This window comes from Aotus nancymaae, unplaced genomic scaffold, assembly GCF_030222135.1.
Source record: "Aotus nancymaae isolate 86718 unplaced genomic scaffold, 86718_ANA_hifiasm-v0.15.2.pri h1tg000028l, whole genome shotgun sequence".
Lineage (NCBI taxonomy): Eukaryota > Metazoa > Chordata > Mammalia > Primates > Aotidae > Aotus > Aotus nancymaae.
This window is the reverse complement of record NW_026988441.1, coordinates 3,495,452-3,520,458: the sequence shown is the minus strand read 5'-3', so window position 1 is coordinate 3,520,458 and position 25,007 is coordinate 3,495,452. Positions and strand designations below refer to the sequence as shown.

The window sequence follows — 25,007 nt, the reverse complement described above, 5'->3', positions numbered from 1 at the left end:
GGAATCAAAGGCACGGAAACAGTTCCATGTATGTCTAACAGCAGGCACCTCTGTGGTTCAGTGAAGAAATGTATGTTTTTTAAAAACATAGCTGCATCAATTTGATATCCATGTAGGAATAAAGTCTTAATGCATAAACAAATTAATTTGAGATGACAGACCATTACCAGAAAGATTTTAAAAACAAAGCACCTAGAAGAAAATGTAGGAAAATATCTTCATGACTTAGCATAGGCACAGATTTGTTAAATAGCAAACCAGAGGAAGTGATGGATAAGTTGGCCTTCTGTAAAATGTAGAACTATTTCTCAAAAGACAAGATTTTGAGAGTAAAATGCAAGCCCCTGACTGGAGAAAGATGTCTGCAATATATGTTTCTGAGAAAGCACTCATCCAGAATACCTGTCTACGAATCAGGTGGGACAAGGAAACCCCAAGAAAGAGATGGGCAAAAAAACTAGAATAGGCACTTGAAAAAGGATCTCCACATAGCCAGTAAGCATATGACAAGGTGTTCAGCATCATTAGCCTTCAGGAAAATGCAAATTAAAACTCAATGACATATCACTGCACGCCTCCCAGAACAGCCAGCAATGGAAAAAGACTCAGTGGTGCAAATGTTGGTGAAGACATAGAATAGCTGGAACTCTCATCGATTGCAGCTGGGGCTGCACAGTTAGGGTTTGATCACTCGGAAAACTGGAGTGGAACTCGAGTGGGATTTGGTGAAGCTAGTTATACAAACACACTGTGAAACAGCTCTTCCACTCCTGGGTCTCTATCCAGGAGAAATGAGTGCTTATTTCTGTCAGAAGAATGTTCATGGTAGCTTTATTCATAGCAGCCGTAAAAACGGAAACAGCCTCCATGTCTGTCAGCAGTAGAGTAGATAAACTTTAGTTTATTTGTACAATGGAAAACTATTCAGCAGTGAAAAAGCAAATGCCTGCTGTAAGCAGCAACACAGATGACTCACAAATACCATGTTGAGTGAGAAGCCAAACCCAAGAACACACCATTTTATGTCAAGTTCAGAAACAAGCAGAATGAAGGAATCTAGATGATGGAAGGAAGGATAGTGGTTATTTGGGGAGAACAGGGTGCTGTCTGTCAACTGAAAGTGGGGGACCCACAAAGCCTGCACTTCTGATTTCTCTGTATCTGATCCAGGACACAGCCTCACCTTTAGTTTCTTTACAAAGTCCTCCTCCATTTCAGTTGACTCTCAGTGCAGGCGGATTTCCCTGGACCCCATAGATGAGAGTGGATGCCTCATCTGGGCTCCAGGAGGACCAGGAACTTCCCCTTTGGGGCCACTTGCCATTCCCCTCTTACATACCAGTTTGATCTCTCTCTTCCTCCTGGCCTGGGTGCCACATGGGCAGGAATCGAGTGATTTAGCTCTGTATTCACTCCTAACACATGGTCAGTCTCAGTGAATATGTGTGAAATCAATGAAGGATATCCATTTGTCTGGCCTCAGAGACATGGGGGTTCTTTGATTCAGTTCTACTTTCCCAGCCTGCTCTGATCTCCCTCTTTGGGGTCCCAGAGAAGTCTGTTCTTGTTTTTCATACTTCTGACCTTCAAAGTCATGGGCTGATTGGTTAGTTGGTTGGTTTTTTGCAGTTTGTCTGGTTTTCATTTGAGACAGAGTCTCGTTCTGTCGCTCAGGCTGGAGTGCAGTTGTGTAATCTTGGCTCATTGCAACCTCTGCCTCTTGGGTTCAGGCAATTCTTATGCCTCAGCCTCTCAAGTAGCTGGTATTACAGGTGTGCAACACCATGCTTGGCTAATTTTTGTACTTTCAGTAGAGACAGGGGTTTTGCCATGTTGTCCAGGCTGGTCTCGAACTCCTGGCCTCAAGCAATCTGCCTACCTTGGCCTCCAAAGTGCTAGGATTACAGGCGTGAGCCACCGCACCCGGTCTTGATTTTATTGTTTGTTTGTTTTTGTTTTTTTGAGACAGAGTTTTGCTCTTGTTGCCCAGGCTGGAGTGCAATGGCATGATCTTGGCTCACCGCAACCTCCGAGGCTCCAGCAATTCTCCTACATCAGCCTCCCATGTAGCTGGGGTCACAGGCACGCGCCACCACACCTGGCTAATTTTGTATTTTTAGTAGACAGGGTTTCACCATGTTGACCAGACTAGTCTCGAACTCCAGACCTCAGAGGATCCACCCGCCTCAGCCTCCCAAAGTGCTGGGATTACAGGTGTGAGGCACCGCACCTGGCCTGCTCTTACTTTTAATTGACACATAATTACACATATTTATAGGGGTATAGTAGTGTTTCAGTAATGTGTGCAAATGTGCAGTGATCAAATTAGGGTAATTAGCATGTCACTTTAAACGTTTACCCCTTTGTGATGAGAACATTCAAAATCTTCTCTTATAGCTATTTTGAAATATACAGCATATTACTGTTAACTGTGGTTACCCTCCTGTGCAGTGATCAGAGACTTCTAATTCCTGTGTGTGTCCTGGATTCTTGAGACTCCTCCCACCTTGGGTTTGGTGTGTCCATGTCTGTATACACCCTGTTGCTCAAGAGCCCCGTGCCCACCTGTTGCCCCAATCTAGCCTGGCTCACCCTCTCTCTCCCTGTCTCCTTTCGCTTTCCAGCACCCTACAGAGTGAAGTCAAGCCCATCCTAGAGAAGCTGACCCAGGACCAGGACGTGGATGTCAAATACTTTGCCCAGGAGGCTCTGACTGGTAAGACCTAGAAAGTGCAGAGCCCTAGCCAGAGGGTGGACTTCAAGGACAAGGGCTAGGCCTGTGGGCAGCAGCTTCTGGGAGGGGGCGGTATTATGTCATTGTGACCAGAGAGAGGGCTACGGTTCTGATTCTTGCCTGTTCCTGTTTTCCCAGTTCTGTCACTCGCCTGATGCTGGAAGCGGAGCAAACACTGGCCTCTGGTGTCTACCCTCCAATACCCCCCAGATCCCTCTTTGGGGAGACACTGGGGGGCCTTTGGCTGTCACTCCCTGTGCATGGTCTGACCCCAGGCCCCTTCCTCTAGCACGGTTTCTCCTCTCCCCAGCCTAGGAAGATGTCTCACTGTCCACCTCCCAGCGGGCTGAGGGAGCACGGGGTTCGACAGGACAGCGACCCTGGGAGGAAGGGGCTGCTCCACCCACGCTGGGGAGAGATGTGAGCATCCCGGGGCACTGGATCCTGCTGCTGTTATGGGAACCCCCCCCATCTACTTCTCCACCTCCCGTCCTCGCCCTCAGTGGTTTGTTTTTGTGTCAACTGTGCCATTTTTATTTTATTCCTTTTATTTTACCCCTTTTCACAGAGAAATAAAGGTCTAGAAATAGTCGGTCCTCTTAGTCATCAGCATGGAGGAGGGGGCACCACCCCAGGGCCATACCGTCTGCCCTTCTCTCTGGGGAAGATCTTGTTACAGGACGCATTATACCCCTATGTCCCAAAAGGATTATCTGGGGACCCCCTCCCCCAAGGAGTGCCACTGGCCTGTGGGGTAGAGAGTCCACGAGCTGCTCAGCCTGGTGTCCTGTATTGCAGTTCGGTTTCACAGATGTTGGCCGAGTATTTGGGGGGTTAAGAGCAGGTGCCTTGGAACCAGGCTGCCTGGGTCCAAACTGTGGCTCCTTCAGTTAATAGACGTGTGACAGTAGTACCTAGATGGCAGGGTGGGTGGCGAGGACTAAGTGAATTAGCATCCTGGAAAGTGTGTAACAGCACACAACATGAGAAGCAGTTAAGAGTAAGCCGTACGGTGCCCGAGAAACCCGTGGGCCATTTCCTGTGTTCTTGAAGAAGACTTGAGCTTGGACCCTGTCCCCAGGAGGTCTCAGAATAATCAGGACTGTACTAGGGAGCAAACTATGGCAAGATAGACGAGTTGTCTCTCAGTATCTATTCTCCCCTTCTTAATAGAGAAGCTCTGATTTTTAGCTGGGCACATGACTACGTGGATTCAAGGTATTTTCCTAGTGCTTCCTGAAATTGTGATATTGTGACGAAATTTAAGCCAAAAAGATGCTGAACAGAACTGGTATGTGCAGCTTCTAGGAAGTGTTCTTAAGAGGGGAGCTCCTTCCCTCCTTCTTGTAGTCTGGAACATGGACCAGATGGCTGGAGAAGGAGCTGCCACGTTGGGCCAGAAAATGATCTTAGGAGTGAAAGTCAAGTAGTCAGGACAAGATGGAGGGAGCCTGGCTGCCTGAGGCTGTGAAGAGACATGCCAGTATTGTCACCTGGGAGAGTTAAACTGGTCAAGTGCCTGTTCGTTTGGGATTTCGTCACTTGAAGGTGACCTGAATTCTAACATGCAGAGAAGGGCCCAGAGCACCCTGGAGTAGGACTGGTGGTGTCTGCATGGAAGAGTTTCGCAGAGGATGTGAAGCTTGAGCACATCTTGGCACAGGTGGTAGAAGAGAAATGTGCCTTTGAGTGACAAGGTGATTTTACCAACTCAGCCCTCCTATTAGCACATCCCTACTCTTGTTAGACCTCATTGTGCCCTGGGGGATGAGGCTGAAGGACACCAAAAAGCATCCTTAGACATTTCCATTTATGCCCTGGGTGATAAACTGTCTCCCAGTTGAGAACCACTGCTCTAGAAATGAGAACACACGTGTAGGCAAACACCCAAGTCCGACATTAAACCTTGGACTTCCCGTGGATAACTGCTGGTCCACTGCAACAAGAGTGCAGTGGCCCAGCAGCTTGTTAGAAGTGCACACCCTTTTGCCCCTGCCTAGACCTGCTGTCAGAGCCTTCATTTTTACAGGATGCCCAGGTTCATCTGCACACTGAAGTTTGACAAGTCCTGCCTTAAACACTTTCACCTAGTTTTTCTCTATTGAGAGTGAGGTTAATGCTGCCTGGTTGCAGGGCTGAGGATGCGCTCTGGCTCAGAGGTGGGATGTAGAATTGGGTGTGCATATGTAGATGAGTCTCAGGGATGTGTTGAGGCTGCAGGATTGGGTGAGTGATGGAATGGGGATCATTACAGGAGATGGAGGTGTGCCAGATACCCAGGATGGGCTGGGTAACGAGGTGATACTCTTAGACCACAGGAGTGAGTATGACAGGTATTGAACCCCAGCGGAGAATGCTGAGTTAACCAGGAGTTGCCTGGTGCCTTGGGTTATGTGCCCTAGAAGCAGAGCCTGAGTGGAGACTCTTGTTCAAGTATCTTACTGAGGGAGTGCTCTCAGAAGGGGACTGAGGTAACTCAGCTTCTATGAGCTTCAAGTTGGGAGAATCCAGTCAGGTGTTATTAAGTCCATTGTTAGGAGCAGTTCCTCATCTCCCAGGTTGCAGGCGTGTTTGCTCCATACACCTGGCCCTCTCTGTAGGAGCTGAAGGTTACCTCTGGAAGCCTTTGATGCTGGAGCTGGGTCAGGGTGGAGAGACTGTGCAGCCAGGACATACTACACTGGCCTACTTGTTCCTCTTTCAGCCTAAATCCCAGCAGTTACTGGTTGTCTCTAATGGTTCCTTCCACAGCACTGTTCCCGGGAGCCCACACACAAATGTTGTCTCCTTTTGTGACGACTGCACTTCTTTGGCTGTTTTACTTCCACTGCTTTGACCCAGGCATCTGAATGCAGATGAGGTTGCTGAGTCATTTGGTGCCTCTGGCTAACACCTAGGGGCACGCGTAGAATCACCTCGCCTTCCACTCAAGGTGCAGAATCTGCCTGTGGTGCTTGAGCTGTGGTTGTCGCTGGAAGAGAATTACCATGGCTTCCCCAGGCAGATGAGGATCACAAGGTGGTGCCTCAGCCCTGAGGAGCGAACTGCAGGGCACAGACAAGATCCTGCATGTGGTCATCAGGCCTGGAGGGAAGGACGACACCAGGTTCATTTACTCAAGCTGGTGGCATCAGCTCTGAGCCCAGGAGTAAAAGACCAGCCTGGGCAACTTAGACCTCGTCTCTACAAAAAATGAAAATAAATTAAAAAAAAAAAAAAATAGACGGTACAGTGACTCACACCTATAATCCCACCACTTTAGGAGGCTGAGGTGGGTGGATCACCTGAGGTCAGGAGTTCGAGACCAGCCTGGGCAACTTAGACCTCATCTCTACAAAAAATGAAAAAAAAAAAAAATAGGCTGGGCACAGTGACTCACACCTATAATCCCACCATTTTGGGAGGCCAAGGTGGGTGGATCACCTGAGGTCAGGAGTTCGAGACCAGCCTGACCAATGCGGTGAAATCCCATCCCTACTAAAAATATGAAAAAATTAGCTGGATGTGGTGGAGTGCACCTGTAATCTCAGCTACTCAGGAGGCTGAGGAAAGAGGATTGCTTGAACCGGGGAGGTAGAGGTTGCAGTTAGCTGAGATTGTGCCACTCTACTCCAGCCTGGGCGACAGAGCGAGACTATCTTCAATCAATCAATCAATCATCCTCATTTAGCAACTTGTCAAAAAGAAAATCCAGTGAAGATTCAGTGCCAGGCCCTGATTCAGTATTCCTTCCCCTGCTCCCTTGATGTCTTACCATACAGAGCTGCGAGGTGGTGGGGGGTTGCAGGCTTCATAGGGCTGGATGTTTCCCAGTCAGCCTCCAGGAAGGGTAAGAGACTAGTAGCTTCACATGTCACAAAGTGGAACTGGAAGTTTGGGTTAGTTAATTGGGTCCTTCCCAGACCTTAGAGGAGTGAAGGGAAACTGAGACCCCAAGTTTTCATGGGGAATCACTGCTCTCTGCCCCCAAGAGCACATGCCTTTCCTGACAGAAGCTGAGGGGCAGGAATCTGCTCCCCACTGACCCCTTAGCTTGGGCTTAGCCTCAGCCACCACCCTGCTGTCCCTCTACCCTGTGCATATTCTAGAGCAGTAGGGAGAATGGACCTTCCCTGATGCTGAAAAATAAGAATGAGGGGCCAGAACTCCAATCTCACTTTTTCTCTAGTCAAATGGCAGATGTTTATTATTCATGAATACTCTGGCTTTCTGTTAATTCAGGTCTGTGTTCCTTTACTGTTGCTTCTCTCTTTTTTTTTTTTTTTTTTAATTGCATTTTAGGTTTTGGGGTACATGTGAAAAACATGCAAGGTTGTTGCATAGGTGCATACGTGGCAGTATGATTTGCTGCCTCCCTCCCCTTCACCTATATCTGGCATTTCTCCCCATGCTATCCCTCCCCAACTCCCCACCCCCCCCACTATCCCCCCCCCGGCTTCTCTTTTTTAAATATATTTTGTGCATATATTTTGTTTCATATGTTCTGTTTTTTCATATATTTTGTAGCTTTATTTTATTTTTTGTTTATTTTTTGAGATGAAGTCTTGCTCTGTCATGCAGGCTGGAGTGCAATGGTGCGATCTCTGCTCACTGCAGCCTCTGCCTCCTGAGTTGAAGCAATTCTGAAGTAGCTGCTGTTACTCTTAACATGGATGAATACTTTTTTTTCTTTTCTTACTTAGGAAACTAAAAGACTTGCAGTTCTCAATTGATTATTCAGTCTGTGGTCTTCTGCTGGGGAAGGGTACAGAATCTCATCTCCAGGAGCATGGAGCTCTGTCAGATAGGATTCTGCTTCCTGAGCCCAGAGCTTATTCTCCTATGTGATCAGAGGCTTTCACAGCATCCATGTTGGTCTCCAGATCAGCCCTATCACGCTTGGTCTAGAGACCTTCACATGAAAAGGGAAATTTTAAACAAGTGTCCAGGAGACACCGTTCTGCAGGGATCCTGCCCTCTCTTAGTAATCTCCATGGCCACAGAAATACCCTGGGATTTTCCCAGGAGCTAGCCACCACACAGGTAGATGATGAACTTTGGGCAGAACCCCCAGCCCTAGCCCTCACTCTGTTCTCTTCATGCTCAAACTGCTCTCTTCAAGGGCTCATGAGCTGGTATCTCCCGAGAGTCTGCATGTAACTGTGTCTCTGTGCTAGTGTAACTGATTTAGACAGTGGGAAGAGCAGCAGGCGAAGGGCAGGATACTGGACGCTGGGTCTAGGCTCCGCTTACCTGATGTGTGTCGCTGATTTTCCCAAATGATAAAAATGAATTGATCTCTAGGCAGCAGAGAAACAGGAGGACCCCTAGACTACATAGTAAGTGGAAAATGAAATCAATGCTGCATGTCATTTAGATTGAGCTCAGTCCTGAGTCACAAAGTCTCTTCAGAACAAATGAATAGTTCCTTTTCTGAAGCTCACTGTGGCCTTGGGCAGCCTGGCATTGAGAATTCTCAGCATGTTCACAGCGAGCTTGCGTCACACATCAATGGAACAGTCCCAAAGGATTCTTAAGGGTGGGAAAAGGCACTAAGAGAACATGAACTTGCAGCCCCTGTTAGACCATCTGGTCTAATTGATACTACTGTTAGCAAGCAAAAGGAGCTCTCTCCGTGAGGCACTAGAAACCAGTATCTTGACACCAGGTTTTTGAGAAAGAAAAGCTTTTTTTTTTTTTTTTTTTTTTTTGAGACAGAGTTTCGCTTTTGTTACCCAGGCTGGAGTGCAATGGCGCGATCTCGGCTCACCGCAACCTCCGCCTCCTGGGTTCAGGCAATTCTCCTGCCTCAACCTCCTGAGTAGCTGCGATTACAGGCACGCGCCACCATGCCCAGCTAATTTTTTGTATTAGTAGAGACGGGGTTTCACCATGTTGACCAGTATGGTCTCGATCTCTTGACCTCGTGATCCACCCGCCTTGGCCTCCCAAGAAAAGCTTTTTATTGTAAGTTGACTGACAAGACGAATCAAACTCAAATTTGTCTCTGTGCTGACTTTAAGGCAGTGATTTAATTATAAAACGTTTAGGAGGTGGATTCTGGGGTTCTCAGGTCATTAGTACAAGGAAAGGAGAGTTCTGGAAAGTCTTCAGGCATGCACAGTTCTCTTCATGTCTCCTTATGCATCATGCAAATTTACAGGAGTTAGTATGAAACATGGTGTGCAAATTCAGGCCGTGACATCAGCATGCTTGCTCTGTGCAAACTCCATTTGGCTATATTGGTTTCAACCAATTTTGGCCAGTTTTGTAGAGGGAGTTTGAGGATTTCAGGAAGTTGTTTCTTTTTTTTTTTTTGAGACGGAGTTTCGCTCTTGTTACCCAGGCTGGAGTGCAATGGCGCGATCTCGGCTCACCGCAACCTCCGCCTCCTGGGTTCAGGCAATTCTCCTGCCTCAGCCTCCCGAGTAGCTGGGATTACAGGCACGCGCCACCATGCCCAGCTAATTTTTTGTATTTTTAATAGAGACGAGGTTTCACCATGTTGACCAGGATGGTCTCGATCTCTTGACCTCGTGATCCACCCGCCTCGGCCTCCCAAAGTGCTGGGATTACAGGCGTGAGCCACCGCGCCCGGCCCTGGAAGTTGTTTCTTACATGCTGTTCTGTAAATTAATAATTTGTGTCAGTCACTGGTTTATTTAACTCTTTGGGCATGGGTTCACTACCACCTGTCCTGACCCCACTTGATCTTTCCTAGGCCTCCTTACGTTCCATGATTCTCTCATCATTCTTTGCTACACTAATAACTCCCCTGCTATTCTGTGTGTAACCCAGATGCCAGCTGTACTGCTTCGTCTGTTAGATATCTATGTATACTCTGACCTAATCAAAACCAGAAATTGTGGAGCTGAAAAAGCCAGTGTGTGAAACGAGAAAAGCAATCGAGAGGGGTAGCAACAGTATTGGACAAGCAGAAGAGAGAATTTGTGAACTTGAAGATAGGTTATTTGAAAACACATGCTCGGTGGAGAAGAAAGACGAATATTAAAAAGAAAGTCATCAGGATGTATGGGACAGCATCAAAACAGCTAAGTTCCCATTATAGGATTTCAGGAAGGAAAAGAGAGAGAAGGGTATAGAAAACTTATTTAAAGAAATAGTAGCCAAAAATATCCATATCTGGGAAAATACATAAATGTCTAGTATGTAGGAAGCTTAAAGATCTCTAGTTTAAATTCAGATAAGACTACAGCAAGACATAATAAACTGTCAAAAATCAAAAGCAGAGGGTTTTTTGTTTGTTTTTTGTTGTTTTGAGGCAGTCTTGCTCTGTTGCCCAGGCTGGAGTGCAGTGGCACCATCTCAGCTCATTGCAACCTTTTCCTCCTGGGTTCAAGTGATTCTCGTGTCTCAGCCTCCCAAGTAGCTGGGACTACAGGTATGCACCACCGCACCCAGCTAATTTTTGTATTTTTTAGTAGAGACAGGGTTTCATCAGGTTGGCCAGGCTGATCTTGAACTCTTGACCTCGTGATCCAACTGCCTCAGACTCCCAAAGTGCTGGGATTACAGGCATAAGCCACTGTGCCCAGCCTTTATCCACTTTTTATTTAAACATTGCCTAAAAATCCATTAACAACTTAAACATAAGGTCTGAAACTGTAAAACTATAAGGATAATTCATAGAGGAAGAGCTACATTATATTGATTTGAGGAATGATTTTTTGATATGACCCCAAAAGCATAGTCAATGAAAGCAAAAACAGACAATTGGGATTATATCAAAAACTTCTAGGCCGAGCGCGGTGGCTCATGCCTATAATCTCAGCACTTTGGGAGGCCGAGGCAGGTGGATCACGAGGTCAAGAGATCGAGACCATCCTGGTCAACAAGGTGAAACCCCGTCTCTACTAAAAATACAAAAAGTAGGGCCGGGCGCGGTGACTCACGCCTATAATCCCAGCACTTTGGGAGGCCGAGGAGGGTGGATCACGAGGTCAAGAGATCGAGACCATCCTGGTCAACATGGTGAAACACTGTCTCTACTAAAAATACAAAAATTAGATGGGCATGGTGTAGCACGCCTGTAGTCCCAGCTACTCGGGAGGTTGAGGCAGGAGAATTGCTTGAACCCAGGAGGCGGAGGTTGCGGTGAGCCGAGATCGCGCCATTGCACTCCAGCCTGGGTAACAAAAGCGAAACTCTGTCTCAAAAAAAAAAAAAAAAAAGGAAAAGAAACAAAGAAAAAGAGAGGATTTCTATTCTATTCTGTGGGGAGTCAGCATGAAATTACACATTCAGCACAGACAAGAGTTTGCATATTGTATTTTAGTTTGCATTCCTTTCACAGACAATTTCAGGGCTTTTCAATTAAATTTCTAAATTTTAATTGAATTTCTTAATTTTAATTGTGGGAACTTTTCTGAATCCAAACATCCGATGTTGACCCTCCTAGTGAGATCCCAGGTCACTAACCGTGGAGTGGCTCTAGCCTACCCACGGTTATTATCCAGAAAACCGAGACACGCCCAGAGATAGGAGGAGGGACGCATAGGCCCCGCCCATCCGCGTCCAAGCCCCGCCCACCATCTCGCTGGCCCCGCCAGGCCTGCTCTCTCCGCTGCGCGCGCAATTTCCTGCAGACCCGGAAGTGGATCGCGTGGAGAGATGGCGCAACTGTGGCGCGTGAGTTTCCCTTTGTTTAGGTTAAGTGTTTGCTTTGCGGTGTCCTCACGCTTCTGTACCCGGGATGTGAGGGGCGGTACAGATCTTGATATCCCGGTACCGCTCCTTCCACCCCGAGTAAATTCACACCTCCCGTCGGAATACCAGGGGTCGCTTCCTTGTGTGTTAAAATCGCGCTGGGGCTGATTCTGTCCCGGGTCGTTTTGCCATAGGGCCGTGTAGGCAGCTGCTTTCGCGCCGTTTTTCTATTTAAAACCTGTCAGTGACCGCTCCGTCAGCCCCGCGCCACGTAAAGTCTCCACCTGCGAGGCGGATCCACGCCCTCTGGGTCCCAATCCTCGCCAATGTCGGCTCCTGGGGCGCAGCGCCGCAGCCGTAATTCAGGAAGGGCCGCGTCCTTGCCTGGCCTAGAGATTCTGCAGACCCCATTCCTGATCTGCCTCCCTCCCTAGTCCTCCTTGGGCCGGGCCCTTCTGTCCCCAGGCCTCTTTGTAGTCACGGCCTCTCCTGATCCTATGTTGCGGGAGGTGGCCGGGACCTGCCTTAGGGCACCCTGTGTTCTTCTGTCCCAAATGCCTCCCATTGGAATTGAGGAGGTGGGCGTTTTACTCCAGTCCTCTTGCTGTGACTGTGTAGTGAAAGAGAGATTGAGAGACAGTTAGAGAAAACAGAAAAATTTAGAGAAAAAATAATGAGGGAGATCCGTAGCAAGATGGCAACGTAGAGGGAGGGTGAGAGATTTGCAAAGTGAAATAAGCACCCCAGGAAGTAGCAGGGAGAGAAAAGCAACTGGAGAAATGTAGAGAGACGTTCTATTTCCAGAAAGATGAAGGACAGCAAGATAGGGAGAGGGTCAGCAAAGGGGGAGGCTCCTCAGACAGAGCAGAGTGATGCTGGGGAGAGGAGGAGGGATTTGGAGCCAGGGCAGATGGAGCAGAGTGATGCTGGGACAGCAACAGGGGGCAGCCAGTGACAAGGAGAGCAGAGGGAGAACCACCTCAGGGATCTGGGGTTGCCAAACACTGGGGACCAGGGGTCATAACAGAGAAGAGGGAATTTAACAGGAGGAGCAGAGATGGGAGAAGAGGCAGAAATATATGGAGATTGCAGACAATCAAAAGATTGTAGAGAAAGAGCAACAAGAGGAAAAACATTGCAAGATGGAACAGATCAGGTGGAAAAGAAGGAATAGAGGGAAGAAGGGGATAAACCGCAGGAAAGGAGAGGGGCTCAAAATCTCGGCTCACTGCAACCTGGGTTCAAGCGATTCTCCTGTCTCAGCCTCCCACGTAGCTGGGATTACAGGCGCTTGCCACCATGCCTGGCTAATTTTGTATTTTTAGTAGAGATGGGGTTTCACCGTGTTGGCCAGGCTGGTCTCGAACTCCTGAGACCTCAGATGATCTGCCCACTTAGGCCTCCCAAAGTGCTGGGATTACAGGCTTGAGCCACCTTGCCCAGCTTCCTCACATTTTATTAATTTGCTAGAATGGTTCACAGAACTCAGAGAAAATTTTACTTAGGTTTAGTATCCGTTATAAAGGTTATTACAAAGGATAGGATACAGATGGAAGAAACTTCCTAGCAAATCAAAACAGAGGAGTGGGTTTTGGAAACCATGAATTTTATCCATATCTGAAGTGAGGGGCAGTCTTGTGGGACTGAGTCCATAACTTACGAGATCTGATTCTGTCTCCAGGTAGCGAGTATCAAAATTGAATTACATCATAGGTCACCCAGCTGGGAGTGTGCCAGAGAACTGGTCGGTATGGGGAAAAAAACATACACATTTCCATCTCAAACAGTAAGGGGCAGAGATCTCCAGTTGGCCCACCTACTTGTCTCAGGGCCTGTGATCTCTACTCAGTAGTAACTGGGAATGATCTGTCCCTCCCTCTGGCTGTTGCTGACCCTGTGATTGGACACCATGTGCCAGCCCTACTCCCAGTCTCAGGACAGTGTGGCATCCTTCCTCTGTGGCGTCACCAATATTTACCTCAAGGGATTACTTTGATCAGTGTACTCAGAAGGAGGTATTGTCCATTAAAACACAGACAGACACATTGACCAGGCGCGGTGGCTCACGCCTATAATCCCAGCACTTTGGGAGGCCAAGGCGGGCAGATCACTTAATGGTCAGGAGTGATAAGTCATAACAAGGAGAGCCTGGTGTGGTGACACAGAGGCCTGGCCAACACGGTGAAACCCTGTCTCTACTAAAAATACAATAATTAGCCTAGCGTGGTGACACATACCTGTAATCCCAGCTACTCGGGAGGCTGAAGCAGGAGAATCGCTTGAACCTGGGAGGTGGAGGTTGCAGTGAGCCGAAATCACACCACTACACTCCAGCCTGGGCAACAAGAGCGAGACCCTCTCTCTCAAAAAAAAAAAAAAAAAAGATACAGAATGAAGCCTTTATTTTCTTGTCACTCCTCCATGATTAAAACAAAAAAAAAAAATTCTGTTAATTACATTTCTCCCTGTAGTAAGTACCTCTCCTTAATGCTCCATTTGAGAACACGGTGTACCAAAATCTTGTTTATATTCTGTCTTCAGTCTTGCCTCCAGTTCTTGATTTACCCCTTCCAGTTAAGCTTTCACCTCCACCATTCCTTTGTTCCTTTTTTTCCGGAGTCCCCAGTGACCTCTGTTTCGAAATCCAATTTTGAATTTCGTATCCTCATCTTTTCCTGTTAGCAACATGTTGCGCAGCTGATCATTCCCTGTTCTTTTTTCTTAGCTTTGAAGACATCTCCAAATTTTTTTAATTACTTTGTTTCAGGTTTCTGTCTTACCAGTTTCCTCTGCTGGTGTCTCCTGAAGCTGTCTTCTCTAAATGTGGGAGTGTCCCATGATTTAGGTCTTTTTTGTTTTTGTTTTTGAGACAGGGTCTCACTCTGTCACCCAGACTGGAGTGCAGTGATGCAATCATAGGTCCCTGCAGCCTTGAACTCCTGGGCTCAGGAGATCCTCCTGCCTCAGCCTCCCAAGTAGCTGGGACTATAGGTGCACACCACCACACCCGAGTAATTTTTTGATTTTTTGGTACAGACTGAGTTTTCCTATATTGAAGAGGCTTAGATCTCAAAACCCTTCTCATCTCGGTCCACACACACGACCCTTCCTTATCATCTTATCTCATAGCTTTGAACCCTACCTACGTGTCTCCATGTCCCCTGCAGACTTCTGCCCTGAGGTCTAGAAACCTGTGTTCAGTTGTCCTCTCACTTCTCTGCTGGGACATCTAACAGGCATCTCCCCTTCATATGTGCCACTTTGTGAACTCCCCCACGTGCATGCCCCTGTAGTCCTGCACATCTTAGATGAGGGTGACCCTGTACTTCCTAACGCTTAGCTGCTACTTGTCATATAATCAAAATATGTAAGATGTTACATTGAAAATACATTAATATTTTTTTCTTTTTTGAGACAGAGTCTCCCTTTAACGCCAGGCTGGAATGCAGTGGTGCAATCTCGGCTCACTGCAACCTCTGCTTCCCAGGTTCAAGCGATTCTCCTGCCTCAGCCTCCTGAGTAGCTGGGATTACAGGTGCATGTCACCACGCCCAGCTAATTTTTTGTGTTTTTACTAGAGACAGGGTTTCACCATGTTGGCCAGAATAGTCTTGATCTCTTGACCTTGTGATCCGCCCACCTGGACCTCCCAAAGTGGTGGGATTACAGGTGTGAGCCACCGCGCCCAGCCTGAAAGTACATTAATTTATAACATAAATAATTACGTATTTGCTTAAAACAGGTGAGGAAAACTGTTGTTTCTGAAATTCCTTTGAGGTACGGGAGAGAAATGTTGGCGACCTCATCCCTGTGTGATCTGCTCCCCGAGGACCGTTCTGACCTCATCTTCCTGGTTCCCTCTGCTGCTGCCACACAGGACTCTCACCTGGGGCCAAGGTTGTTCATGCCTCAGGGTTTCCACATGGGCTGTCCCTCTGCCCAGACCTCTCTGGCCCATCAGCTGCAGGTGCAAACACCTTTTCCTCCTCAGATCTTTGTTCTGATGTCACTTGCTTCATGGAGGCCTCTGTGTTCCTCTCCACCCCACATTTAACACTCCACTACACCCTCACCCCCACTGTGGTCCACGTTGGCTGCTCTAGATGATTCTTTCTGCCCTTTTGCTGTCCACGGCCTGGATCCTGGTGACAAGGCCCCAAGGGGAGAGCAGAGCTAGAGGTGGGGGTGTGCTGGGCTTGCCCTGTCTGAGGGAGCTCACCCCTGGCTTCACACTGGAGTGCAGATAACGTGTCTTGTGCCCCATCCTCTTACCTGAGATTCCCATCCACATACTCAGGTTGGGCCCAGCCTTAGTATTTGAAGTTGATTCTACGGTAATTGCTCCTTATCTGCCAGTGTACTTTTTAGGTTCCAGTTACTCATGGTTAACCACAGTCCAAGAATATTACATGGAAAGTTCCAGAAATGAAGAATTCACAAGTTTCAGGTTTCTTACCCTTCTGAGTAGGATGATACAATCTCTCACTGTCCCATTGTTTTGCCCAGGACTTGAATCATCTCTTTGTCCAGTGCGTCCACCCTCTACAGTCATCCCTCCATATCACATAGGATTTGCTTCCAAGAAACCCCCGAGGCTACCCAAATCAGATGGTCTTCAAATCCCTTTTTTTTTTTTCTCCCATAATACAAGCAGGGCTAGGTGGCTTACACCTGTAATCCCAGCACTTTGGGAGGCCGAGGTGGGCTGATCATGAGGTCAGGAGTTCAAGACCAGCCTAGCCAACATGGTGAAACACAATCGATTCTAAAAATACAAAAATTAGCTGAGCGTGGTGGTGGGCACCTGTAATCCCAGCTACTCGGGAGGCTGAAGCAGGAGAATCATTTGAACCCAGGAGGCGGAGGTTGCAGTGAGCTGAGATGGCACCATTGCACTCCAGCCTGGGCAACAGGGCAAGACTCCATCTCAAAAAAAAAAAAAAAAATGCATAATACAGTCATGCGCCACTTAAGGACATTTCAGTCAACAACAGACCATGCCTATGATGGTGGCTCCATAAGATTACACTGGAGCTGAAAAATTCTGGTTGCCTAGCTACCTCAGAGCAGTCATGACGTCATAGTCCAGTTCATTCCTTGTGTTTGTGGTGATGCTGGTGTAAAAAAACCTAGTGCATTACCACAGTTTTAATCTGGATGTGGAGGAGGATGACATTGAGAATCTCTTAGAGGTGGTTCTGGAGGAATGAATGGGCTAATAAGGAGTCATTGGAATGGATACGGGAATGCGTAGCTGAAGAAGAAGCAAGAGAACAGGAAACTGGCTGGGCGTGGTGGCTGATTACCCACTGCACTCCAAACTGGGCAACATAGCAAGACTCAGTCTCTAAGAATCGTATTTAAAAAGGATGACAGATACCATCTAAAAAATAGGTCACTGAGAGACAACTCCTTACTCAGTTGATGTGTAGAAGTGTGTATGTGTATTACTTTATAAGCTTCTAAGTATATATAAGTGTGTACGTGTGATGTGTTTGTATGAGTACATGGATGAGCGAGCCTATAGTTTTATCTAAGGCATTAAGAATTTTACATTTTTGGCTGGGTGCGGTGGCTCACGCCTGTAATCCCAGCACTTTGGGAGGCCGAGGCGGGTGGATCACGAGGTCAAGAGATCGAGACCATCCTGGTCAACATGGTGAAACCCCGTCTCTACTAAAAATACAAAAATTAGCTGGGCATGGTGGCGCGTGCCTGTAATCCCAGCTACTCGGGAGGCTGAGGCAGGAGAATTGCCTGAACCCAGGAGGCGGAGGTTGCAGTGAGCCGAGATTGCGCCATTGCACTCCAGCCTGGGTAACAAGAGCGAAACTCTGTCTCAAAAAAAAAAAAAAAAAAAAAGAATTTTACGTTTTTGAACAGTTGAAATTACATCTGAAATATTTTCCATGACCTTAAAAGTGTGGTACACTATCATGTGAATGAGTCAGTGGCAGGAAGAATAGTAATGTATTGACTGGGCGCGGTGGCTCCCATCTGTAATCCCAGCACTTTGGGAGGCTGAGATGGGCAGATCACGAGGTCAGGAGTTCAAGACCAACTGACCAACATGGTGAAACCCCATCTCTACCAAAAATACAAAAATTAGCTGGCTGTGGTGGTGTGCACCTGTAATCCCAGCAACTCAGGTGGCTGAGGCAGGATAATTGCTTGAACCCGGGAGGCAGAGGTTGCAGTGAGCCGAGATCGTGCCACTGCATTCCAGCCTTGGCTACAGAGTGAGACTCTGTCTCAAAATAAAAAAAAGAATAGTAATGTATTAGAATATGTGTGTATGCATATATAATGACTGTTTATGCAGATGCAGGTTTTTGTCCTTGAACTTGGTAGGTAATTGTCAGTTTACTTTTGATGCTCATGTGAAACTTAACTGTTTGATTCTTTAGGTTTGATTCTAATGCCCAGACACAAAGTTAACCCACAGTTATCTCTATAAAAGTGTTAGATATTATGTTTGACATACCAAGTGATACCCAGTATCTACCTGAGCTAGAATTCAAGTAGTTCGTGTCTTCAGAGAGACAATTCACTTCTCATTTTATGTGAACATAAGTACACTCTGTATACCCTGTTGGTCAAATGCATCTTTTATTTTAGGGACCCTTGACATTCAGGGATGTGGCCATAGAATTCTCTCAGGAGGAGTGGAAATGCCTGGACCCAGCACAGAGGACTTTATACAGGGATGTGATGCTGGAGAACTACAGGAACCTGGTCTCCCTGGGTAAGGATAATGTCCCTCCAGAAGTCAGGATCTGCCCTTGGTATCTGCATTTTCTCTTGTGTCCCTCTTGGGAGCCCCTGCATTGCTTGACTGAAATTGAAACCCTGTTGACTTGGCCAGGCGTGGTGGCTCACGCCTGTAATCCCAGCACTCTGGGAGGCCGAGGTGGGTGGATCACGAGGTCAGGAGTTCGAGACCAGCCTGACCAACATGGTAAAACCCCATCTCTACTAAAAATACAAAAATCAACTAGGCATGGTGACACATGCCTGTAATCTCAGCTACTCGGGAGGCTCAGGCAACAGAATCACTTGAACCCAGGAGACAGAGGTTGCAGTGAGCTGAGATCGTGCCACTGCACTCCAGCCTGGGTAACAGAGTGAGATTCTGTCTCAAAAAAAAAGAAATATTGTTGACTCAGAAATGAAAAGCTCCAGTATGCTTTCTGGACTTGAAATCTCCCTTCTTCAGATATTCTGTCTCCTTCACGATACACCTTTGGGTGGTACCTGGGCTTAAGTGTGCACAAAACCTTATGACAAACTTTTAAAATATCCAGTTCCCTGTTCCTTTTTTCCTTTTTTTTTTAAGTTTTTTTGAGATAGAGTCTTGCTCTGGTCCCGTCTGGAGTGCAGTGGCGTGATCTCTGCTCACTACAACCTCTGCCTCCTAGGTTCAAGCAATTCTCCTGCCTCAGCCTCCTGAATAGGTGGGATTACAGGTGCATGTCACCACACCTGGCTAAATTTTGTATTTTTAGTAAAGACAGGTTTTCACCATGTTGGCCAGGCAGGTCTTGAACTCCTGACCTCGTGATCCGCCTGCCTCGGCCTCCCAAAGTGTTGAGATTATAGGCGTGAGCCACTGCACCCAGCCAGTTCCCTGTTTTCTACCCCTGTGATTTTGATTCTGTAGTTCTTGGAAGAGAGTCCGATGTCTATTTATTACAGTGTTCCCTAAGCATTCAGAAGGAGATAGTCTGTGGGTGGATTTGTGAAATGTTATTCTTGAATTCTTGATTAATGTTTTTTTCTTTATAGTGGAATGATTTATAATCTCTTGGGCATATACCCAGTCATGGGATTGCTGGGTCAAATGGTATTTCTGGTTCTAGATCCTTCAGGAATCAGCACATTGTCTTCCACAATGGTTGAACTAATTTACACTCCCACCCACAGTGTAAAAGCGCTCCTGTTTATCCACATGCTCTCAAGCATCTGTTGTTTCCTGACTTTTTAATGATCACCGTTCTAACTGGCGTAAAAGGATTAATTTTTAATATAATCTCTTCTGCCTAAATATAGGGCTTGGATTTTGGAGACATCACAGCACATCTTGATTCTTTCTTTTATAAACAGGAATCTGTCTTCCTGACTTGAGTATTATTTCCATGATGAAGCAAAGGACAGAGCCCTGGACTGTGGAGAGTGAAATGAAATTAGCAAAAAATCCAGGTAGATGGGAAGATATGAAAGATATCAACACAGGTAAGAGCTCAGATGGACAGAGTGGAAGCCATGATTTTTTTTTTTGAGACAGAGTCTTGCTTTGTCGCCTGGGCTGGAGTGCAGTGGTGTGATCTTGGCTCATTGCCACCTCCACCTCCCATGTTCAAGCGATTCTCCCGCCTCAGTCTCCCGAGTAGCTGGGATTACAGGCACCCACCAGCATGCCTGGCTGATTTTTGTATTTTTAGTAGAGATGAGGTTTCACCGTATTGGCCAGGCCGGTCTTGAACTCTTGACCTCAGGTGATCTGCCTGCCTCAGCCTCCCAAAGTGCTGGGATTACAGGCATGAGCCACTACGCCTGGCTTACAATTCTTTTGTTCTTGGTCATCATATTTTTGCTTATACAGTTGTTGAGTCTCATTTAACTTCCAATTTATTCGTATAGACTTGTTTGTAATGTCCTCTTTTACATTTATAATTTTAGTTATTTCAGACATACACTTCGTGTTTCTTTCTTCTACTTTAAGTAAGGGTTTGTCAGTCTTATTCAAAGTGTGAACTCTTAGCTTCCTGACTTTCTCTGCTGCTTTTCTGCTGTGTTCTTTGTTTTCTAATCTTATTTTTCCTTCTGCTATCTTTGTGTTTATTTTTTTCTTTACTTTGTGGAGGTGGAAAGTTAGGTTGTTTATATGCTATTTTATTCTAGTTATTTATTTATTTATTTATTTATTTTTTCGGAGACAGCATCTCACTCTGTCGCCAGGCTAGAGTGCAGTGGCACCATCTCAGCTCATCGCAACCTCTGCCTCCCGGGTTCAAGCAATTCTTCTGCCTCAGCCTCCTGAGTAGCTGGGACTACAGGTGCACACCACCACGTCCAGCTAATTTTTATATTTTTAGTAGAGATGGAGTTTCACCATGTTGGCCAGGATGGTCTCCATCTCTTGAGCTTGTGATCCGCCCGCCTCGGCCTCCCAAAGTGCCGGGATTGCAGATGTGAGCCACCGTGCCCGGCATAGTTACTTATTTTTTAAGAGATAGGGTCTCACTGTGTCACCCAGGCTGGAGTGCAGGGCATGATCATAGATCCTGGGATCCAGTGACAGTCTCACCTTAGCCTCCCAAGTAGCAGGACTATAGGCACACGACACTGCCTCACTAATTGAAACAAGAATTTATTTAATCAATTAATTGTTTTTCTGTATGTTTATTTGAGACGGAGTCTTGCTCTGTCACCAGGCTGGAGTGTAGTGGCAGGATCTTGGCTCACTGCAGCCTCCACCTCCCAGGTTCAAGTGATTCCCTTGTCTCGACTTCCCAAGTAGCTGGGACTACAGATGTGCGCCACCATGCCTGGCTGTTTTTTTGTATTTTAGTAGAGAAGGGGTTTCACCATGTTGGCCAAGCTGACTTCGTGATCTGCTCGCCTTGGCCTCCCAAGGTGCCAGGATTACAGGTGTGAGCCACCATGCCTGGCCTATTTATTTTTTTTATAGATGGGGGGTCTCACTTTGTTGCCTAGGCTGGTCTGCAACTCCTGGCTTCAACAGACCCTCCCACCTCAGCCTCCCAAAGTGCTGGGATTACAGATGTCAGCAGCCACACCCAGGCATTTGCTTATTTTTCATGTATGCATACATTATTACACTATCCCTTCTAGCACTGTGTTTGTTGCATTTCCTAGTTCTGCTGTGTTATATGTACATTTTCCTTTGTATCAAGATATTTTCTAATTTTCCTTTTATTTATCTTTATTTATTATATTTTTAAATTTTTTTTGAGATGGAGTTTCACTCTGTCGCCCAGGCTGGGGTGCAGTGGCACGATCTTGGCTCACTGCAGCCTCTGCCTCCTGGGTTCAAATGATTCTTCTGCCTCATCCTCCTGAGTAGCTGGGATTACAGGCGCACACCACCATGCCCAGCTAATTTTTGTATTTTTAGGTGGAGATGGGGTTTCACCATGTTGGCCAAGCTGGTCTTGAACTCCTGACCTCAAGTGATCTGCCCTCCTCAGCCTCCCAAAGTGCTGGAATTACAGCCACTGTGTCCAGCCTATGCAACTGCTCTTAAGTGTCTTATTTTCCCTAAGAGGCTCATCCTACTTTTTCTTAGAAGCTTTCAATTTCTTTTGTGTCTCTCTGCTCATAATCTCTCTCAAATTCACCCGTAATCCTCCTGACTCCTGCAGATTCCCCACTGCTCCAATGCATCACTCCACCTTTTGGGTTTTCTGCACTGCCAGTGTGATATACGAAGTATGCTGATATTTCTTCTAATGTCTGAGTCACATGAGGCAGATTCGTCTGTCAAGGTCTAAACATGCCAGAATCATGGGTTCAAATTAGACTCTTTTCCTGCTTTCCTAGGGAGGAGGTGTGCAGTGAGTAGCCAAACAGGAAACAACCGTGTTACAAATCCACTTGGATTAACCTTCCAGTTACGTCTGCCGGAACTGGAGATATTTCAAGGTGAAGGGAAATTTTACGAATGTAGTCAAGTTGAAAAGTTCATCAGACACAGTTCTTCAGTTTCGCCACTTCAAAACATTTCTTACGGTGTCAAAACGTGCATTTTCAATAAACATAGGAACGATTTTATTGATTTTCCGTTACTCTCAGCGGAACAGAAAGCACACATTAGGAGCAAACCTTACAGATGTAAAGAGCAGAGCAAAGTCTTTAGAGTGTCTTCAGGCTTTCCTAATCCTCAAGTAATCCACGCTGCAGATAAACCTAACAGATGTCATGAATGCGGTAAAGTCTTCAGGAACAAGTCATACCTTGCGGAACACTGGAGAATCCATACGGGAGAGAAGCCTTACAAGTGTAAAGAATGTGGCAAGCTCTTCAATCGAATTGCCTACCTCATCCGACATGAGAAAGTCCATACTGGAGAGAATCCTCACAAATGTAATGAATGTGGCAAGGTCTTCAGTCGAGTTACATACCTTGTACGACATCAGAAAATTCATACTGGAGAGAAACCTCATAAATGTAATGAATGTGGCAAGGTTTATAGTAGTAGTTCATACCTAGCACAGCATTGGAGGATTCATACAGGAGAGAAACTTTACAAGTGTAATAAATGTGGCAAAGAATTTAGTGTGCATTCAAGCCTCACCACCCATCTGTTAATCCATACTGGAGAGAAGCCTTACAAATGTAAAGACTGTGACAAGGCCTTTAGGCACAAGTTTTCCCTAACAGTTCATCAGAGACATCACAACGGAGAGAGACCTTATAAATGTCACGAATGTGGCAAAGTCTTCACTCAGGTTTCACACCTTGCACGACATCAGAAGATTCATACTGGAGAGAAACCTTACAAATGTAATGAGTGTGGCAAAGTCTTCACTCAGAATTCACACCTTGCAAATCATCACAGAATCCATACTGGAGAGAAACCTTACAAATGCCATGTGTGTGGTAAGGTCTTTAGACACAGTTCATGGCTTGCACAGCATCAGAGAATTCATTTATGAGCGAGTCCTTACAAACAGTATGGCAAACTCTATTATACGTTCTAGCGTTAGTCAACATCAGAGAGTCCATACTAGAAAGAAATTATTTAAATGTAGTAAATACGGCACAGGCTGTATCGAGACCTACCAAATCACTAGACTTCAGAACATACGTCTTTGATGAAAGCACACAAATGGATTGTGTGCGCCAAGGCTAACAAGACAAAGTATGTTGAACCTAATGATACGACGTGTGTAAAGGGTGCCAGGACACATGGAAATGGTCTGTTATGTTCAGGTTATTAAAAATGTAATTATTTGGGTTTTGTTTGAAAGGCCAGGTGCGGTGGTTCATGCCTGTAATCTCAGCACAATAGAAAGCCAAGACAGTAGGATCACTTGAGGCCAGGAGATCAAGATCAGCATGGGCAGCACAGCAAGGGCCGTCTCTACAACACGAAACAGTAAGGCGGGCCCTTGGCACGTGTCTGTAGTTCCAGCTACTGCGGAGGCCAAGGCAAGAGGATTGTTCGAGCCCAGGAGTTTGACAGTTTGAGTAATGAGCTATGATCTTACCACTGTACTTCAGCCTGGATGACAAAGTGAGACCCTGTCACAAAAGAAAAAGGCTGCTTTTTATGACTTTCATCCTGAACTTTGGATCTCTTTATGTGCCTTCCCTACAGGCCTTTCACTGTGGTCTCTGGGAAAGAATCAGTAAGAGGACAGGGCTGACTTAATTAACTGAGGAGCGTTTCTATCCAATTTCCTGGAAGAGTAAGGACACTGCCTTTTCAGATTAAATATTGTTTGCTTTAGAGACCATGGAGGTGGATAGAGAATCACAAAGCCATGAAGGCAGTCGTCATGTTTATTGCAGTTAGCACACTCTTTTCCTGACAGGCACAGTGCTGTGCTCTACAACAGATATGAAATAGAGCACAGCATGACTTGAGGACGCTGGGATTTTATCGAAGACAGGTCATTAGGGGCTGATTACGTAGTAGAGATGATGCAGGGGAAGTGGTGGCCGCCACCTCCATTGAATAGCAATAGCTGTTGTTAGCAAAGACTGATTAAAAAGTACTCTAATTTTTGAAATGGAAGAAAGAACAGTTAGAGTAGAGAGTTTAATCAAAACTACCAATGTGGCTGGGTGCGGTGTCTCACACCTGTAATCCCAGCACTTTGGGAGGCCGAGATGGGTGGATTGCCTGAGGTCAGGAGTTCAAGACCAGCCTGGCCAACATAGTGAAACCCCATGTCTACTAAAAATACAAAAAATTAGCTGGGCCTGGTGGTAGGCATCTGTAATTCCAGCTACTTGGGAGGCTGAGGCAGGAGAATCACTTGAACCCAAGAGGTGGAGGTTGCAGTGAACCAAGATCACGCCATTGCACTCCAGCCTGGGCAACAAGAGTGAAACTGCACCTCCACCTGCCCAAAAAATACCAATGTAACATGTTCTTGAGTAGGACTCACATTTAACTGCTGGCATAATTTGCAACTGTTTGATTTAGCGTCCATAGTTCTTAAGTGTGGAACAATAAAGTTTAAATTTTCCAAAGTGTGAATGATTCATTCTTTCTACCAGTATTGTGTTTTAGGATACTTTATTGCCGACAATAATAAGGCACCACTAGTACTTTTTTCTTTTTTTGAGATGAAGTCTTGCTCTGTCACCCAGGCTGGAGTGCAGTGGCATAATCATGGCTCACTGCCACCTCCGCCTCCCGGATTCAAGTGATTCTCCTGTCTCCACCTCGTGAATAGCTGGGATTACAGGCATGCACCACCAGCACCATACCCAGCTAATGTTTTGTATTTTTAGTAGAGATGGGGTTTTCCCATGTTGGCCAGTCTGGTCTCGAACTCCTGAACTCAGGTGATCCATCCGCCTTGGCCTCCCAAAGTGTTGGGATTACCAGCGTGAGCCACTGCGCCTGGCCAGGATTTTTAAGGTTGAAGCA

The 25,007-nt window shown here is 46.4% G+C and overlaps 2 protein-coding genes across 3 annotated transcripts in view; both read left to right on the top strand.

The window, feature by feature from the left end:
- The window catches only part of PPP2R1A (protein phosphatase 2 scaffold subunit Aalpha), a 33,542-nt gene extending 30,219 nt beyond the window's left edge, over positions 1–3,323 (top strand). Inside the window, exons 14-15 of the mRNA XM_012462228.3 lie at positions 2,625–2,716; positions 2,873–3,323. Coding sequence (XP_012317651.3) covers positions 2,625–2,716; positions 2,873–2,889 — 109 coding nt within the window. The 3' untranslated portion in view covers positions 2,890–3,323. The remainder of the gene's footprint in view (positions 1–2,624; positions 2,717–2,872) is intronic.
- An 8,011-nt stretch (positions 3,324–11,334) lies between these two features.
- On the top strand, positions 11,335–24,607 carry ZNF766 (zinc finger protein 766). 2 transcript variants are annotated; one of them, XM_064380955.1, is made up of 5 exons: positions 11,342–11,362; positions 15,123–15,347; positions 17,999–18,125; positions 19,484–19,612; positions 21,944–24,607. In XM_064380955.1, the coding sequence occupies exons 1-5, from the start codon at positions 11,345–11,347 to the stop codon at positions 23,056–23,058; spliced, it is 1,614 nt and encodes a 537-aa protein (XP_064237025.1). In that variant the 5' UTR covers positions 11,342–11,344; the 3' UTR covers positions 23,059–24,607. The 2 variants fall into 2 exon arrangements, with proteins under 2 accessions (XP_064237026.1, XP_064237025.1); XM_064380956.1 differs by lacking the exon at positions 15,123–15,347 and having other exon boundaries at positions 11,335–11,362.
- The last annotated feature ends 400 nt before the right edge of the window (positions 24,608–25,007 follow it).

Bases quoted from the DNA above. Each gene is read 5' to 3' on its own strand.
- ZNF766 (XM_064380955.1), top strand. The intron at 15,348-17,998 runs GTGCAAACACCT...CTTTTATTTTAG, and splicing joins CTCTGGCCCATCAGCTGCAG to GGACCCTTGACATTCAGGGA. The intron at 18,126-19,483 runs GTAAGGATAATG...TTTTATAAACAG, and splicing joins CAGGAACCTGGTCTCCCTGG to GAATCTGTCTTCCTGACTTG.